The sequence below is a fragment of the Bidens hawaiensis genome, unplaced genomic scaffold (assembly GCF_021521415.1).
Source record: "Bidens hawaiensis isolate Kalapana, Puna unplaced genomic scaffold, B.hawaiensis_p1.1 tig00045464_1, whole genome shotgun sequence".
NCBI classification, from domain to species: domain Eukaryota; kingdom Viridiplantae; phylum Streptophyta; class Magnoliopsida; order Asterales; family Asteraceae; genus Bidens; species Bidens hawaiensis.
The window spans coordinates 46,906-66,506 of record NW_027498094.1 but is presented as its reverse complement, the minus strand read 5'-3'; the positions used below and the strand labels follow the sequence as shown (position 1 = coordinate 66,506).

General features: G+C 36.2%; 2 protein-coding genes and 1 pseudogene across 3 annotated transcripts; all 3 read right to left on the bottom strand.

Moving 5' to 3' along the window:
* Positions 1–4,135: 4,135 nt before the first annotated feature.
* LOC143595678 (F-box protein At5g39250-like) lies at positions 4,136–5,032 on the bottom strand. The gene has a single exon (XM_077074639.1). It carries the CDS (start codon positions 5,005–5,007, stop codon positions 4,288–4,290), a length of 720 nt encoding a protein of 239 aa, XP_076930754.1. The 5' UTR covers positions 5,008–5,032; the 3' UTR covers positions 4,136–4,287.
* A 2,531-nt stretch (positions 5,033–7,563) lies between these two features.
* On the bottom strand, positions 7,564–9,765 carry LOC143595674 (UDP-glycosyltransferase 83A1 pseudogene; annotated as a pseudogene). Its single transcript, XR_013146564.1, has 2 exons — positions 9,285–9,765; positions 7,564–8,516 (listed from the first exon to the last, which is right to left on the bottom strand). The product of XR_013146564.1 is annotated as a UDP-glycosyltransferase 83A1 pseudogene (transcript).
* A 5,469-nt stretch (positions 9,766–15,234) lies between these two features.
* LOC143595672 (uncharacterized) lies at positions 15,235–18,936 on the bottom strand. The gene is made up of 8 exons (XM_077074635.1): positions 17,988–18,936; positions 17,793–17,896; positions 17,482–17,719; positions 16,719–17,407; positions 16,579–16,627; positions 16,354–16,535; positions 16,118–16,225; positions 15,235–15,516 (listed from the first exon to the last, which is right to left on the bottom strand). Exons 1-8 carry the CDS (start codon positions 18,282–18,284, stop codon positions 15,297–15,299), a joined length of 1,887 nt encoding a protein of 628 aa, XP_076930750.1. The 5' UTR covers positions 18,285–18,936; the 3' UTR covers positions 15,235–15,296.
* Between the last annotated feature and the right edge of the window lie 665 nt (positions 18,937–19,601).

Here is a 19,601-nt window from a genome sequence, read left to right as displayed (position 1 = left end):
TCTATCAGGAACCGAGTAGGAACCGGACTCGACTTGGTAGGCAAATATCAGGAACCAGTGGAACCGGGTAGGGTAGGAACCGGGTCCGGTTTATACCCGAAAACCGGTTCCAGCGGGTTTTCCTAGTTTAAATCATTTTTGACCGTTGGAAACCGGTTCCAACGGCTATTTTACCGTTTTTAGACCATTGGAACCGGTTTTGAATGTTTATAACCACCCCCACTTACTATATATAGACATACTAAGTTTAGAACTTGTTAACCAACTCCCCTAACTTGTGTAACACTTCAATTTCTTGTTAAACCACTTACCATTACCAATGGCAACCAACGACGAAGTTGTTATGGTTATCGACACCCCGAGATGCCCCGAGGTTTGGGTTCACTATGACCCGTGTGTCATGACCGACACACAGGAGATGGCGCGATGCAAATACTGCGGAAAGTTTTTGAAGGCGGCATCAAATTCCACCATTCGAAAGCATACCAATAAGTATTGCAAGGAAAAAAAGCATTTGGATGCCAAAAAAGGAGAAGCCGGGGAGTCGTCCGGCTTTACAAGTCAAGCCCCCGCTGCCGGTAACAAAGCTTGATGGTCGTGATGGCGGGACGAAAACAACGAACAATGTTTGTTAATTTTAGTTTTATGTTTAATAATGTTTGTACTTAATCGTTTTGCAATAATGTTCGTTGTGTAATGTTCTATAATTATATATATATATATATATATATATATATATATATATATATGTTTAAAAGTAGTTTAAGTGTTTAAGACAAGTTTTTTATTTAACACAAACAAATAACACTTTAAAAAACTTGTTACATTAATTAATTGATTCGTGTTACATAATACATAAATGATTAGAACAAATACAAAAATGATTAGAACAATTACAAAAAATACAAATTAAAATTAGTCGAGTTCTACGACTTCGTCTTCTTCACCCGAAGATTCTTCTTCCATCTCTTGAATTGGATGTTCAAGTGGTATTTCTTCTTCAAAGTTTGCCTTGTCTTATATACGATCCACCGCGTCCAAATGATCCTTTAGGCAAATGCACATCTCTAAGGACTCGGGAGTGAGTTTGGTTCTTCGCATCGATGATATTCTTCCACTAAGTGAAAAAACCGATTCCGAAGCAACCGTTGAAGTTTGGACGCTTAGCAAGTCACGAGACATGGTGGAAAGAATAGGAAATTCGTTTTGCTTTCCTTTCCACCATGCCAAAATGTCAAGGTTGCGAACGTCCTTGACCGTTGCACCTTCTACATAGTTTGCTCTACTATATCGGCCAAGTTCACTAGTTGGTGTGTTACCTCTTTGCCGCTTAGCCGCCGACTTACGAACCGCATTCATCATGTTTATAAGCTTGTCCTTGCATGGCTTACTTGATGTTGCTTGCCTCACAAAAGTCGACTTTGAGCTTGGACCATATATTTTGAAGTAATGGTCATAGATTTCTTGAAGGGATTTGTTGAAAGAATCCTTTGCTTTCGTCGACGCCATCGGATCGATCTCGTGCGCACCTATGTTGTCATATATTTCCTCGATCAACGCCTCAACCCCTGCAACATTTATGTAGGGGTTTAAAGCGCGACAGAAGTAAACACGGGTGGTATTCCTTCAAAATATTTTAGGAACTTCTTCTTTATTGGGTCAACAATGTGCTCGAAAAGGTCATTTTTGTTTTCAAAGTCTTTGAAATTCAAAGAGATGTATAATTCTTGCAAAACCCAACAACTAGTAGGATAGTAAACCCCCGACAATTTAGTTGTTGCGGTTTTAAAAACATCAAGATACTCCAAGAAGTAACCGATATTATCCCAAGCACCGTTTGGAAACATATCGGCTTCGCAACGATCCACAAGCGTTCTATGAAACGCTTGTATAGTTTGTTTTTGGGAAAAAGCACAAGCGAGCATATTACAAGTCAAGTTCCAACGGGTTGGAACGTCCCAGTTCGGCCCCAAATATTTTCTATCCACCGACTTGCAATAGTTTTTGTATTCAAGATGTCTTCTTTTTCCACTTTTGAAAATATCTTGTAACATCAACCTAAATAATCTCAAACCGCCCTCCATGGTTTCGTTGTCAAGACCATCTTGAACAACCAAATTGATAATATGGGCAACACATCGAGTATGAAAAAACTTTTCGTAGCAAAGTGGTGTATATTTTATATATAACTTCTCTACCGCTTTTGTATTGTTAGATGCGTTATCAAACGACATTGAAAAATTTTTTTTCCTCAAGTTAAAAGTGGTTATTACCTCATCCAAAATTTCAAACAATTTTTCGACGGTATGTGAAAACGGAAAGTTTTCAAACGTGATGGTGCGTTTCATCATTTGCCAAGATACCGGATCGATCCAATGTGCGGTCACACAAAGGTACGATTCCGGTAACCCATGGGGTGCCGACCAAACATCACTAGTTAAGTTGACACCCGTTTGTAAAGTGTCAAAAAAATCAATCAAATCTTTTTTGGCACATTCCCACAACTTTAGACAATGACGTCGAAGAGTGGTACGACTTACATGGGTGTAGCGCGGTTGAAGAGTCTCTCTAATCAAGGCCGTCAATTGAGGGTTGTCGAAGTGGTTAAACGGCAAACCTTGTTAAATCACGAACTTCACCATCCTATCGTGAACCGCTTTCACGTTGTAACGAAATATTGCCCCATCTTTACCCAATTCGGCTTGGACCGTGGCGGGAACTTCTTTCAACGCCTTGCAAAATTTCTTCTCGATGTGCTTCTTTAAAGTAGAGTTCGAATCATGCTTTAAATAAGTGCCACACAATTTGCAACGAGCCTTAATGTCTCCATTAAGCAACTCAACCAAATCCCAATTCCGCCATATTTCTTCGTTGCAGTTATGAGGGAGGATCTTTGCAACTCCGGCGTCATCTTCGGCACAAACCAGGTCAATAAAACGGAGTCGGTAGCCGCCGCCTTTCTTTTGCCCTTGTTTTGGCTTGCCATAACAACTAGTTATCGAGTGGTGGTGGAATGGAAGTGAAAAAAATTGGAGTGTAAAGTGTAAACCGATAAGTTTTCTTGATGCTTTTGAGTTGGAGTGGTAAAACAAGTGATCATCCAACCCTTTATATAGTTGTCTAGTTCAAAAACCGGTTCCATAGATAATATAGCCGTTGGAACCGATTCCAACGGCTATATTACTGACGAAACCGGTTCAACGGCTTTTTTTAGGAAAAAACCCGGCGGAACCGGTTATTTCGGGTAGGAACCGAAATCGGGTTGGAACCAGTTCCGGGTAGGAACCGATTTTTTGTCAAATACATGGGTCCGGGTAGGGTTGTCCAGGTATTATAATACGCTAACCGGGTATGCGGTATACCGGGTACGAACCGGAACCGGTTCCGGGTTGGTTCCACCGGTTCGGGTCCGGAACTGGTTTTTTTGTGCACGTCTACGGCAGCGTTTGGTGTCCTATTAAGGGTTTAAAACAAAAGCCCTTTGCCCCTTTTGGCCACCACACGGTTTGGTGTCCGGGCAACACCTGTTACACTCAGTCTTCGTACTATTGGAGTTAGCTGAAAAGTAATAGCAATATAATTTATTTTATTAAACCTAAGAAAAATTAAAACCGGCAGTTTATTATGGTTTGGTTGGTATCTGGTCGGGTGTGAATGAGCTTGAGCTCGACTCCTTTTGACTTACAAGAGCTTGGGCCCGAGTTTAGCTTGTGGGTTCTTTTTACAAGCTTGGACTCAACTTGTTTATTATTTATTAATATTTATTAATTAACTTATAAAGATTTATAAATACTTTTAGGTATTTTGTGAAAAACCTTAAACGAGCCTAAGCTTGACATGAGCTTGTATAGTATGTTAAATGAGCCTAAACTTGACCTGAGCTCTTACAGGACGCACTATACTTATTACTTACCCAAGCCAGAAAAGATAGATCAATTACTCCAATTTTTTTCCAGGACTTTGACAGCATTCAAAAAAACATAAAAGGACAAGAACTTAATGACTCGAAACATGGATCATCGCTTCACACCAAAGCGACCATCCCGCAACACCTCACAGTCTCCTTATTCAGCGACTTGCCTTGAGTGCATTCAGTCGGGATTATAAATGTAATTTAAACAAAAAAAAACCCAAATCTGTAATTAACTAACTTTTATTCCACACCATTGCACATTACCAACAGAACCAAACATCAACAGTAAAAAAAAAACACAAGTTTTAATTTTTAAACACCAACAACATATACACGTCCCAGATACAAACGCTGAATCAAACTCGAAACCTACTTTACTTCCAATCAAGCATATCCAACAACCAGAGCACTTCCTCCTCAGAATTCGCAGCATCACAGAAATCCATTTCAATCCCAAACACATCAATGTCACCGTCATCACCATCCTCAATAAACAACAAAGCAATCCAAGCACGAATCCCCGACACAAACGGGTAAGCAGGCGAAATCACAAGATAATCATACGCTAGTGCCCGACACGATGACCGCTCAATATAGTCAAACGTCGCGTCATGAATTACAGACGCAACTTTATTAGTATCTTTTCTCGCCACAAGCACAGAAACACTAACTGATTGTGAATAAGGAACCGAAAACTGTGGTTTCACAGGCAGTGTTAGTTTGTACTCTGGACTGATCCCAGGTGGCGGGGTCCAGTTGCCCTTCTGGAGGGCAGGCCCCGGGACAACCTGTGAGAAAAGTAAATTCCCGTCCGCCCAGAAGTCGATGTAGAACTCGAGGTCTTGTAAGGAGATTCTTGGAGGAAGAAGGGTTCGGTTGTTTTCACGTTTGTAAAAAGTTTTGAATAGTTTTTGATAAGTTATAGGAGGCGGCGAGTTCTTACAAGTTGACGGCCATTTTTTGGCACATACACATTTCCAAAAGTAATCATCTTGAGCTATGTTTTGCCATTGTTTACATACTGCCATACACGCAGCTAAATCAGTGCCTTCAAGTAACGGGAAAACCGCCTTTAGTATCTCATCAGACGCCATGTCAACGAAGTTTGCGAAAAATCATGAACTCGATCGTCCTTCCTGCAAATATATATATATATATATATATATATATATATATATATATATATATATACTCCACGTCAAAAATGTGCAAAGAGAGAATATTGTGTGGCATTTTAGAAGCTAAAATTCATGTTTAATTGTTCCAACCTAATTGTAGCTGAAAGGCATAATCTATAATGGTTGTAAAAATCGAACCTAGGCGCTGATTAGTCCCCGATTAATTGCTATCATAGTTATTAAAAGCCCTCGCTTTTTGTGCCTAGGCTCATTTTTCAGGCAAGGCTCAATAAATGCGCTTCTAGTGCCTAGGCGAGCGCTTCGGTATTGTCTATACCAAGAACATGAGAACATAAAAGCCGAGCAAAAGAAATGCAAGGCGTGCTATTGAAACTTAGATCTAGGAGTCAAAGGCATCATACTGATACATTTTGTTATTCAAGTTTTGGAATCACATTTGAATCTTGACTATTTTAGAACTTTTGGTACTAATTAAATGATATTGTTATATAATAGCTTTTGTTCATTTTATTTGAAGAATAGTATTATTTTTCATATACATAATATATTTTAAATGTTTTATTTAAGTGCACATATTTTTCCTCAGGCCCTCTAAATTTCCCCCCCTTGCGCCTAGTCCCTAGGCAAGGTTTACGCGCCTTGAGTGCGCCTAATGCTTTTGATAACTATGATTGCTATGTTGTCAAAATCGATCAAAATTGAAAATTTCATATATAAAATTCGGTGCACGTATGTATATTTGACAAACTACGTATAAACTTATTCAATCCGATTAATACATATTACTCTCGATTAACTGCTAGTCCCTACTCCACCGCGCCTGGCGATTTTAAAGTGAATGAGAGCATAAGATTACAGAATCAGGTGAAATAATCAAGTACAATAAATTGAATAACAAGCTTTTGGAATAAATCGTGCAACTTTTAATGATTGAATTAGAAGTGAAGACCTAAATTATTGATGAGTAGGGAGTTAGGGCATATCATAAAACACAAAACTTATTGTTGGATCAATTAACTAAACTAAAATTAGGGAAAATTACAGGAATTAGATAAGATTACACTCAGCATCGAATTCGGTAACGTGTTAATAATTACTTTATCGGATCGCAGACAGAAAACCCTAGAAATGTTTATTATGAAACAATTGTGATTAATCAGGAAAATGAATCACTAACTATTTTGATATTGATGTAATAATAATAATAATAATAATAATAATAATAATAATAATAATAATAATAATAATAAAATCACACCTGAAAGAAAGTTGCTATGGAACCTCAGGTTGGATAGAGGAAGAAGATGACGACACAGGACGGAGAGTTGATGGTGAAAACGCCTAAAACTAAAATAATAATAATAATAATATTAATCACTATTCATTTTTCCATAAATAATTATGCAGCCGACGCAAAGCGGCCCGTTTTATTTTTAATTAGTTTGTACATAAGTTGATTAATATTAGTAACTAGGATGGGTTAGTACTCAAGCATTATCGGTCCCGGGCGTTGAAACGGTAAGTCGACGGGAATTCGGACGATTTCGGTTACATGCGTTATGATATATCATAACTAAAACAAAAAAAGCAAGAAGGAAATAAAAAATGAGGCAGACAACGGGGTGGCATCGGTCGGTAAAATTCAGACATTGGTATATTCCTGGATGTTGAGTCTACGCAAATTTGGTCGGTCTTTGTCATGTTTTTTACAATGCCAGAACTAAACCTTGACAAAAGAAAAAAACAAAAACAAAAACAAATTGGCATTTGATCAATTTTCTTTAGTTTGTTACGATATCAGAACTAAAACAAAATATTGTGAGTCAGCGCGAATTATGTCGTTTTTCGTCGTTCGTTACGGTATCAAAACTAAAAAAAAGAAAAAACAAAATTTGCATCTGGTCAATTGGTCGGTATACTAGAACATAAAAAGGAAAAAAGACAAAAAAACAAAAAATCAAAAACAAAATGTTGTTGACCATTAAGGTGCCGCAAAGTGACCCAATCAGATAGTTGCGACACCAAAGTCGTGTTTTATTATATATAGTAATTACTCATTAATGCTCTTTATCACAATTTTTTTCAACGCAAAATACCTTTGTGTTTGTTTGTGTTACGTGTGTGTATGGTGTGGAGTATATATAAGGACTTGGAGATAGAGGAGCCTTTGAACTCAATAATTCAACTTTAACCCCATAAGCCATAGATAGACCTCTCTGTGGCGTCTAGGGTACGCGTTGACAAATAATTTGTTACATGCAGGTTATCGTATACCCAATCAGCCACGGATAGGTCTATCAGTGACCTATATGTGGATAGTATGGTCAACCTGTGAATACCAAATCATATGCCAGGTTGTATCCTATACGCCACGATAAGACTATCCGTACACATAAATAACAAATGAACTTTTTTCTATCTAACACCATTTCTTTGCACTTTATGGATCATAGAGCCCATTGCGCACATAACCTTACTTAATACATTGAGCTTGTTATAGATACAAAAACAGTCTGTGAAGTCCTCCATTTATTATTAGAATGATAGTCAAACCATGCATCTCATTCCTGTATCCAGTCAATAAAACCATTGAGATTTATATCAGAATGACCACCTTTGCTAACAGCAACTTTAACCTTTTCTTTAAGATCAGTAGCTCTAAATTCGCATTCCGTGTTTTCCAAAAGCCGCTCGATTTTATTCCTGATTTCTTCTCCTGAAACAATACCCCTTTCATCTTTTTGTAACTCAAATCCAATATTCCAAACTTCACAAACGTATCTTTGGTTAGTAAACTGATCAGCAAAGTACGGCCAGCACATAAATGGTATGCCACTACTAACACCTTCCAAAACCGAGTTCCAACCACAGTGGCTCACAAAACAAGCCACAGAAGGATGGCTCAAAACCTGTTGCTGAGGCGCCCAACTAACTATCCGCCCACGATCATGCATTCGGCTCATATATTCTGTTAGATAGTTATTGATCATTTCTCCAACCATGTCTTCGCGTACAACCCACAGAAACGGTCTGTTGGTCAGTTCAAGTCCTAGTGCCAGTTCATGAAACTGGTTACGGTCCATAAGTGTGAAGCTGCCAAATGCAGCATAGATGACCGAGCGGGCTGGTTGTCGGTCTAGCCATGTGAGGCATGTTGAGTCTTCTTTCCAGAAGTAGCCGGTTTGTTTGGCTAGTCTGTTGCCCTTGCTAATAAGGGGCCTATTGGTGTGATCTCGGGTAATGTGGTTAATGTTGCAGGCTCTAGCTCGTAAGCTAAATTGCAAATAATGCGATCTACGAGTTTTATAAACTCATTTGCTTTGACCATCAAATTGAAAAGATCATTTTGTGTCTTTAGGTCACCAATGCAGACCCATGAGAAGTGTGCAGGGTTTATTGCATTGCAGGGTTTATTGCAGGCATGGTTGGTGCTAGATGAACCATCTCTTTTTTCACGGGAGTGCCTGCAATCGACAGGGGTATCAATCATGGACCATCTTTCGAAAAATAGGTTGGGCCGATTTGGGTCGACTCAAATTATACAAAGGGTCAATTTGGACTACTCAAATTTAAGGCCCGTTTGTAAACAAGCCGACCCAAGCTGGATCGGCTTGTAAAACAAGCGAAGCCCGAGTCAAGATCAGCTAGGCTCGTGGCTCGCTTGTTTAAAAAAAATTTCTCGTTTTAATGAAAAAAATTATTTAAAAAATATGTGTATGTAAAATATTCTGCTATATTATTAAAAAATACTAAAAAAAAATTTGTGTGTGTATTTTTAACTTAAAGCCATAATGACATTTTTAATGAAAAAAAAACTTATTGAAAATTCTCATTTGGCTTGTTTAAAAGTAAACGCTGCATTATGTGTATGTAAAATATTATGCTATATAAACTTGTGTTAGTAAAAATAACTTTTTTAAACTTAAAAAAGTTTAAAAATAAACGGGCTGGATCCACGAGCCAGGAGTTTGTAAATGAGTGCGAGCCCACCCTGGCTCGAGCATCGGCTCTTCTCAACTCGTTTACAGCCCTACTCAAATTATACAATGGATCAAACCGTGTCAATCTTATAAAGCTTGCTAACTTAAAACGGGCCCCAATGAGTCAACACCACCCACGGAAACTGTTTTGTCGTCACCGTCACCAACATATTGATACTTTTCTAAAAGACCTTTTTTGGCCCGTTACCCAATCCGACCCTCCCCACCCGTTTTGCCAGGCTTAGTGATCACCCTTGCTGTTAATGACACCATCTTCTAGTAACTCGGGGATGCTAAACAACGTTGCCATGATCGCAGCCGCTGCGGGCCGGAAGGCTGCTCTTCTTATTTTCATCTTCTCTGCAACTCCAAAGGCCCAACCCATACAATGGTCAGCAACAATGCATGTAACTTCATCACCATCATTTCCATTAATCTTTTCAATTAGCTCTTCAAGCTTCGCAGGCATGACTTGGAATATTGCATCCGTTGGCTTACCAAAATCGTTCCTATCTTCTGCAGCTTCCACGCCATCCGGAAGTGAAACAAGACTTACTAAATCAGTAACACACTCATCATTGGATGCTGCATTAGTGACCAGGTTGTGAGTGAAATCTGTGTTAACAAATGCCACTTTGACACCATGCTCGACTAACCGATGCATAAGCTCCATCATCGGGATGACATGGCCTTGGGCCGGATAAGGTACAAGTACAGCATGCGGCTTTCCCATATTTATTTTTATTATATGTTGTATATAACTATATATTCATATCTACTGCTATTTTTATAACTAAGCTCAAGTTTGTCCTGCCTAACGCGTTATAGATTCTTGTAGCAGGCATACTCAGTTTGTATCATTTTCTTTGTTTTATCTGTTTGTGTTTGTATCGTCTTCGTATTTTTTTTATTCATCTTGCTCTTGTCACATTGTCTTCTTGTATTGCTGCTGATATGCTTGAGGTATTACGCACATCGGTTTGCATCATTGGTACATTTTTGTTTAATAAGACTAATTCTAAAGCATAGAATTTGAAGAAGTGATTTATGCCTGCAAATGCAAACAATGCCACAAAATGCCAAAACACTATATTGTATATGTTGAATGGATAATTTCAATATGTTTGTTTTTCATGATCAGTTTTCACAATTAATAGGTTTGATTTCTTTATTAACTCTTGGTTTTATTAAAGAGAATTGGTACAAGATATCGAATAGGACATGAACCGAACTCGTATTTGGCTAAACACCCAAGCACCTTTATTGAGAAATTTCACAAAACTCAAAATACAATAATGAAACTCTGCACGGTTTATATAGACCAAATCTAAACACGTTCGAGTCTAACAAGGATTCCGAGGTATCACGAAAACATTTTTTGTTTCTGTTTGTGTTTCTAGAAAGATCGTTATGTTTTGCACTTGTGTCGATGACTTCTTTCTCAATTTTATGCGACATGTGGTACATAAAAACACCCTTTATTCTCTATTGGTGATGGCATTGTAGTGGCCGGGTGTATTTGTAAAATGTAGGAATCAAGAACGGCTTTATGAATAAATATAAATGTTGAAAAACGATTCCAATATTTACCACCCTCAACTTCTCAGGTTGGAACCAACAACCTCCTTAACCCGAGCCCGAAGTGGGCCAGGTTTGGAAAACCACAAAAAGAAAAGGTAAAAAAAAAATATGTAATTCAAAAATATTATAAGATGACTTAAATAAACTCATGTATAATTTATTTTTATACCAAATCAGCCTATTATTTCATAATAGTGGTCATGACTAATGATTGCCACTTGTAGTCACTTGATAGGTAGATAGGTAGGGACAAACGATAACTTAGAGAACCCTTTTGATATTACATACTGTAATTTCGGTCATGGCGAGTTAACCATGGCAATATTGAGTTGTCTCATCCTCTGGTCGTAAATAAGTATACCTATCATTAAGTTTGCTAAAGATAAAAGGACATGGTTTAGATGTCTTGATTAGTTTTAAATAGCTTAATGCATTGGTTTAGTCGTCTCACTTTGAGCATGTTTTGAGTTTCAAAACAACTTATTGACTTATTAACTTTTTTGAAAAGTCAGGATTTATGACTTTAAAAAACAACTTTTTAACCCTTTTAAATAGTAAAAATAAGAAAGTTTTTTTATAATTGTCAAACAATTTTTTTTATTTTTTATTTAAAAAAAAAGCCAATAAGCTGGTTTCAAACGTATCCCCAAACTAGCCAATGATGAAGTGTAGCCATTGTTTTTGACAAATAGTTTCCCTATTATGGTGTTTGGTATGAAGTAGACGTGACAAATAATTTTAATATTTGGTGTTAGGTGGGACCATATAATGATAAGTTGATAAGTTAGGTTTTAGTATTAAATTCATATGACATTCATTAGGATGTGTCAACAAAACCCAACTAGATGTAAACTAGGAAACTTGAAGATTTATTTTATCTTAAATATCTCGAGTATTATTTACTTTCATATTAAACTAGATTATTGACCCGTGCACGACACGGGTGAAAATATAGAAATCGTCTAGTAAGCATACATACAATTTTAAACGACTAATTATTTTTTAATATATTTTTTATAACAACATGATTTTTAATTGCAATGCATATTCATGCAAACAAAGTACTTAAATTCATAAACTTACAAAAAATGACTTTATATAGTATAATGTTTACGAAGAAAATTTAAAACTTTAAAAATAAACTTCATAAATTTTAAAAACTAATATTAATATAAAACAAACAAACTTCACTAACATTATTCTGGAAAGCAAACAAATAAGAAAATAAGCATCCAGGGAAGATTCCCGATAAGCATCCAAGAATGATTCAGGCTTCTTTTATTCCTGGACCGGGAACAGAGTTGACGACATAAACATTCATATACCAATCTAACAAACATAGTGACTAACTGATTACGAAAACTGGTTTTACATTTCATGTGAAAAGTCCTGCACCCTCATAAAATGAAGCACATTCAAAGCTCATTTAAGAACCAGAACCAAATCTAAACCTTTTTAAAATGACATGTTTTGACCAGAACCAAATCAATGCGATTTTAAAATGACCCATTGAAACCAGAATGAAATCGATGCCTTTTTGTATTGACTCGTTGACCCGAACTAAACTGATACCTTTTTAAAATAACCCGTTTTGATCCAAGCCAAAGCAAATAAAAAAAAAACATTTCTAAAATGACCCATTTTCATAAATGAAAATAATAACACACTTGCAGATTAAGAAGAAAATGAAGGGTAACACATATAACGTTCTTACCTTTTGAAATCCTTTCTACCAAATGCGAATTCATTATTAGTGACTGTGAAGATTCAAAAAAATATAAAGCTTCAAGAACTTCAAAACACTTGAAAGTTGAAACCCATGTGAACCTTTCACTTATTTTGTGAACCCTTCATATTATTTCATTTTTCAATAGATACTAAAACCAAATAGATACTAAAACCAAATACTGAACAAACTAAATAAAAATTGAAACGAAACTAAATTGAAAAAAAAAAAGTAAAACCGAAAACCTAAATAAAACCAAATACCAATAAAACTAAAACAAAAACCGAAATGAAACTGAAAAACTAAAACCGATAAATCTGAAACCAAACCAAAAACAAAAATTGTAAAAACCGAAACAAAAAATGAACAAAGTTAAACCCGTCTAAAACGAAACTGAAACGAATCAAATTTATAAAAACTAAAACCGAACAAAAACCAAAACCCGAAATGAAACCAAAATAAGAATAGCTACCATGAAACTTTGAAAAGAAAAACATGATAGTTTTTAATTTATATTGAATTATATATTGAATGTGATTAAGTTGAATGTAATTTAATTTAATTTTAAATTATTTTATTAGTAAGAAATTATGAGAATAAATGTTATTTTTGAAAATAGTTATTGTTTTAATGGTATAGTAGACTATTTTCATTATATTTTAAAATTCTTTAATTGAATAATTTAAAGAAAACAAGAGCATGCAATTATGTAGTTTTAAATAGTGTATGGAAATATTGCTGGGTGTTCCGGTTGAGTTAGTTAAAGCGTCATGCCATGTCACTGTCACATAGGCTTTAACTAACTCAACTGATAGCTCGTGTTTTGTGGTTTGACTAGGCATTAAATAAAAGAAGAAGAAAAATGTGATTAGTCATTTGAGGTGGTCCCATCATCAAGCTTGTGCCCACGTTAACATCCCAACCCGGCGGCGTGATGTATCCGGCGTTAAGGGTCAACCATCTAAGCATCACGCCGATTTAACAAGTTTCACAACGAGCAGCCCTTATAATTCAATGGACCAGGACTTAATTTGGACATGGAGGTGATCCTTAGACCTTAGTAGTGCGAGAAACAGTGAGCATGAAATAGAAATATCAAGTCTTAAGTCAAAGCTTTATGATAAAAGATTTAGGAAAACTTAAACAAACTTTTTTGAGATTAAATGTTGAACTTATTCGATCAAACGAATGAAGAAACCAAACCCGACTTGCATAAACCTTATGCGACTCTTTTTATTAATTAATAATAAACGAGAATGGAATAGTAACAAAACAAATAAACTACGTCTTATTTATATAAATAAGCTACATGAAACTTAAAGAACAAGATAGACTCAAATTAGAAAACCTAAACCACTTCTAATTCTAAGTATAATAAATTCCATAAATAATAACGTAGACACCAAGTCATTCAACCTGGTCCCTGAACTTTAACCACTTTTTGAGATCTTTCGTACCACCCTTATAATTTTTGTATTAATCATTCGGGACTTTCAAATTGGTATTTCATCAAGTTTTACGTGGCCGGATATAAAAAGTATTCATTGACCAAGTCAATACATGCTTTGTCCTCTTATTTACACAGCCTCCTATAAGTTAAAAGTGTCCATCGTCCGAGTCAATACATGCAATCTCAAGGTTGCTTTAAGGTTTACTTAGATATCTTAAAAGTTCACTCGGAAAAAGGATTTTTTTTTTTAAGAAAATTGAGTTTTTGAGTTAAAAGGGTATGTAGACTCTAACTAGGAAGATGTTTTTTTACTAGAAAGTGTGTTACTGTTTTTGCATATTTTTAGGAAACAATTTAATTTCCTAGAAAAGCAAGAAACCAGACATTATTTGGTTGTTAAAATTTTTGAACGATTTTCTTGTGGAGTAGAGATGAGCAAACGGCACCCACTTATTAAGGCTTTGGACCGGTATTTTAATGAATTTTTGCTTTTGATACCGGTACCAATTTTTGTAGATTTTTGGTATCAGTGTTTTTTTAACTAGTGCTTTCACTAGAGCTCATCCATAGTCATAAGTTGCTTGTTAGCTTGTATTGTGAGTTGGCGACACTAAAGCAGCTACACTAATAGCTGCAAATCGTGTATTCGTGATCGAACTAAATATTTTGAGATTGACTTACATTTCTTAAGACAAAAGATGATGGTTTCTGTGGTGAATCAATCTAGATAAAACTGCTAATCTTCTTAGAAAAGGGTCGTCGAGGGAAAGTCACGAGTGTGTAAAATCATCTCTTGTGGACTGCACAATAGAAAATTCTAACATTGAACAGTCCGAAGCTAAATTGAGGGGCCGTGTTCAAAGGTACGATTTACTTCCATATTTAACTAAGTAGTGACCATGTTATTAATTGTTCTTTAATTATTTTGTACCTTTGAACACGGTAGAGGCATTTACACTCATTTGTTTGTGATTGTAATGGCGTAGATTCTAGTTCTTTGATTTTGTTGTTTTTGATAATCTGTAAATAAACAAAGTTGGTCTTAAATAAGATTGGGAGATTTTTTAAATCAAGGTTTTGTACAATAGGCTTCTCATAAGGAGCTCTAAAGCTTTGCTTGGATACAAAGCTTGCTAATTATACATACATTTAAAAAAAAAGCACCTGATTGGCAATATCGATCGCTATGTGCTAAAGACCACATAGGACCAGTTGACATACATTCAAACACATAGCAAATATACTAATTTGACCTCTATTAAGGTCCACTCTGTCACTGTCAGATTCCTAGTACCATAACTTTATTACCAAGTTAAATGAAATGCATACCTGTCTTGAGCCTTCATCGCGGCCTTTAATCGCTCATGTGCACAAAAGAACGTTATATACTATGTTGTCAAAATTAGCTAAAGATGGGCCAAAAGTGCAGTTAGACAAGCAAAGATAAGCCAAAAGTGCAGTTAGACAAGCAAAGATAAGGCAAAAACAAGACTTGTAAAAATAACTGTCAGAGGGGAAGACAATTATGCCCTTGGGGTACTATTTTGGGCATTGGGCTAGCTGTGACATATCTTTGAGGATGTAACTTAGGAGCACCAGAGGATGACGGGTCGGGTGCAACCATTTGAGGCCGGGTATGGAACTTTGCAAACCGGTTGATCACTGAAAATCTCTCAAGATCTTGTGACTCCATTCTTATTTCCACTACTGATCCTCCATTCTCCACCCTTAACCAATTTCATGTAAAAGAAAATTACAAGCATGCCCTTCACAAAAACATGATTAACAATATCCCGTATTCTAGACATTTAAACTAATATCAATTTTCTTTTTCTTTTTTTGTGTTAAGTGAGAGTAGCCTCTCTTTCTCCTTGGAAAGAGGAAAAGTCGACCTCGAGCCAACTCGTTGCTCGTCAAGCTAGCTCATTAACTTTTTTTATATTAAGAAAAAAAATCCACACGTAGATATACAAAAGACCGAAAAAATATAATTTTCTAGCATGTACATAAGATAAAATTTATATAAGTAGAGAATTATTAAAATTATATGTATTATTTTGTTTTTCTTTTTTTAAAATGAGGCAGATTCAAATATTATATGTATTATTTTTGTTTTTTGTTTTCAATATTTTATTTGTTTCTACTATTGTTATTAAATATATTAAAATTTCGGGTTAAATTTAAAACAAGTCAATCGAGCAAGCCAACAAGCCGAGCCAACACAGGCTCGGCTTGTTTTTAAACCAGCTTTTTTCAAGCGAGCCATGAGCTTATTAAACAGCATTATTTGCTTGTTAAGTATTTCAAGAATGTTGGTTGTGTTTATACCTTAAAAGTTCATCCTCCAGCTTTTTGGCTCGGTCAATGAAGTTTTCAACAATTTTGGAGAGATTTTGATCACCACTGCCCTTGGATATTGTGCCCTTCTCTGACAACCTGGACCGCAAAGTTGAAGAAAGAATCTAATCAAAACAATTGATAGATCGATGGTGCTAAAGTTTGCAACTTTGTTGTATTTCAAACAAATGAAAGAAGGAAAATGAACTTTGATGTGTAATTCTTACGAGTGAGATGTATCAGAAGGCGTGTGAGAATGGTTTGCCAAGCTACATGCATCACCAAGTGCTAATCTAGCAGCAAAATATGATATGGTATTGTAGCATGTACTAGCGTCATCTGAAAGAATTGCAGCTGGTGCGGGTCGAAACAGCACTTGCATAAGCTGAGTTGTTAGTATTATTCTTTTCTTTGACATAATGCGAAAAATCACATAATGCGAAAAATCACACCTTTTCAGGTACTCGTTTGGCAGCCTGTGCCCATTCTAGTTCAGCAATGCTACATAAGAAATTTGTCACGATTAGGTCATAATCAAGATGCCACATGTGCAACAGGTATACAGAAAAAGTAATAGGCATGTGGGGCCCACCTTGTATTGTGAGGCCTTGAAGAACCCTTTGTGGCTTCTTTGTGCCACGGCAGAAGCTCGTACGTAGGAAATTTACGTTTCTTTGATTGAGAAAGAAGCAAATCTTGATTAACAGCAAGTGAGCTGGTTCCAGTTACTGGCCAAACACTCCCATATTGACTTGTGCTGGTTAGATTCATTTGCGCAAATGAACTGTTTCTATGCAGTTGAGAACCATCTTGAAGAAGAGGGTGAGACACATGTTTGCCTAGTTGACTTTCTCTAGATGATGGCCCAAGCATGGTTTTATAGTTTTCATATACTGAACTGAGCTGTGACATGGACATTAGTAGAGGAGCTTTAATGCCCGAATCAACTTTTTCATTCTTCATTGCACGTCCTGAAAACGATTCTTCCTCAAAATGGATTTTACCTTCTTGCCCTTTTGTGTAATCAAAACCTTGAGAATTCAGCACATGTCCACTAGCAGCTTCTAATAACTCATTGGCTCCTTTGGCACACATCTGGTTGTCTGGCTCCTTTGGAGCTTCAGAAGCAGTTTCTATCCTGCTATTTGCCACGTCAGACGTTGAAGGGGACCCACTTGGAGCTTTTTGCAATCCCATACCAGAAAGATTCTGCTGTACCCATGTGTTTGACTGCCTTGTTGAATTAGCCTCAAATAATGATGATCTTTGACCATCTTCGCCCTTTAATGGAAATAAGAATGAATCCGTAAGTGTGATACAAAATAATAATAATAATGTTTGAAAGTGGTACATACCACTTGTTGGGAGAACTGAGATAAGTCAAAGTAATTTATGGGGGGCCTTTGACTTTGTGGGCCCAACCTCAATCCAAAGTATTGAGGGGTAGAAGAATTGCTGGATGGAGTAAATGCATCTGTAGTTTCAGTTTTAGGCGTCTCGTTTACTGGGGGCAAGTCTGTGTATGCTGACTGTGTACCATGCTTATACTCTTTGAATGTATTCACCTTGTGAAGAAGCTCAAGCATGTGGCGACTATCATGATAAACCAAAACATATTATTTGAAAAGTAGTTTAGATAATTGAAAAAATCGTAAATAATACACACCTAGTCTGAGAATTTAAATCAGCTGATCTATCCACATTCGCAGATATACTATTAAAAGTTGTCACATCTGATGCAGATTGTCTCTGATTATCAGGCAAGAAACCCTATAAAAAGATAACAGAAAAACAGTTTATTAAGTATTTTGGCATTGCAATATAAGTTATACCATACACATATCAAATGCTGCTTATTTACCTTTTCAAACTCTCCACTCAATCCTTGATGCATTTGTAAAGGTCTTGAACTTAAAGACGGTGTGCTTTGAAAAATGTTATTCTGCCATAAAGATGGATTTTTTCCATTTTCGATTAAATTAGACGGCTGATTATTATCATTTGATAGTTCTGGATTCTGAAAACTCAAACCACTCCATTCTTCTTGCACGCCTGTATCAGTACTCGAGGTTTCTTCAAGTGCAGACTGCATAAGCGCACTCCAACTGCCACTTTGAACCGAAGGAAAACTTTGCGTATTATCATTATCCTCAAACATACTCCCAAAACCTCCCACATTGTCATCTTCTGTAAACAAAAATTTCTGTTCCAATGGATCCAAACTAGAAAACTCCTGAGATGGGTTGATAATGTCTTGTTCTTGATCAATTCCTGTTTGATACAAAGCATTAAACTGATCATTCACCTGTTCGCCAGTGGGTTCACGAGTTGGTCCTTGAAATTAGAAAACCGGTTAAAACTAAGTCCATCAACTGGCTGAGATGGAAGACTCATTGACTGCAGGATTTGACTTTGAGCCTGTGAATAAGGTGATCCGTTTTGAAACCCGTGTACCAAGTTTGTATTACCAAACATAAACATTTGGGATGGATCACGAACCGGTGTTCCATTAATTAAAGGTGCGTATTGAGCCCCGGAAGCTTGCTTATTTTGTAACAAAGATTGTTGATTTAAAACATTTTGTTGTCTCGAGTCATTCAACTCTTTAAGTTTCTTTTGCCGCTGGAGTTCTTCTAGCTGCTTAAACATAATTTGCCGCTGCAACATTTGAATTTTAATATAACTGAGACTGATGTTTATTAACCACTGCTTGTAATGAATAATCAAACCCTTCCTAAACTATCTTATGACAGAAGTTAATGTTTATGTCGCCAGCCGTTTATACATCTTGGATCAAGAACCTGTGGATATAACTTCTGCAAAGTGCAAAAAAAAACAAGCATGATGACTAGTATAATGAAAAGCATGAAGAAATGATAGTTAAATCTAGCCACATTAATGAACCAAGACTTATGCTTAATGATGCTGGAAGAAACCATCATTGTAAGCTAAAGTAAGAGCAATAATTACTAAAGCACATACTACAAATCATAAGAATTTTTAAGCTTACACAGAAAGGAAAGCCTCAGCTACTCATAATCAAAAGATTCAAAACAAAACAAAACAAGAAACTCCCAACTCCATTCAGACATACTACACCCGATCATAAAGGAGTTGTCGACCTTTTTGACCACGGTAGCTTGCTTCTTTCTTGCAAAAAACATAAAAAAGAAGCACCGCATCATGATTAAACAGCCACTTTTGAACAAAAAAAGTCCAAAGTACAATAATATTTTTTGCATTCACAATCTCATACTCAAAAGTCAAAAAACACTTCAATAGTTCAAGTCTCACAAAGCATAAAAAGCCAACCAACCACAAACAATACACCTCAAATCTTTATGCCCAACAATAAGCACAAATTAATTTTACAAAACCCTAATTCCAACAAAACTTACACAACCACGAACACACATTACAAACAACTCCACGGCCCAAATCACCACCACAAATCAAAAAAACAGTGAATTCAGAC

Bases quoted from the DNA above. Each gene is read 5' to 3' on its own strand.
- LOC143595678 (XM_077074639.1), bottom strand. From the start codon at position 5,007: ATGGCGTCTGATGAGATACTAAAGGCGGTTTTCCCGTTACTTGAAGGC.
- LOC143595672 (XM_077074635.1), bottom strand. From the start codon at position 18,284: ATGTTTGAGGATAATGATAATACGCAAAGTTTTCCTTCGGTTCAAAGT. The intron at 16,628-16,718 runs GTGGGCCCCACA...TTTCTTATGTAG, and splicing joins TCAAGGCCTCACAATACAAG to CATTGCTGAACTAGAATGGG. The intron at 16,226-16,353 runs GTAAGAATTACA...TTTGCGGTCCAG, and splicing joins CCTTCTGATACATCTCACTC to GTTGTCAGAGAAGGGCACAA.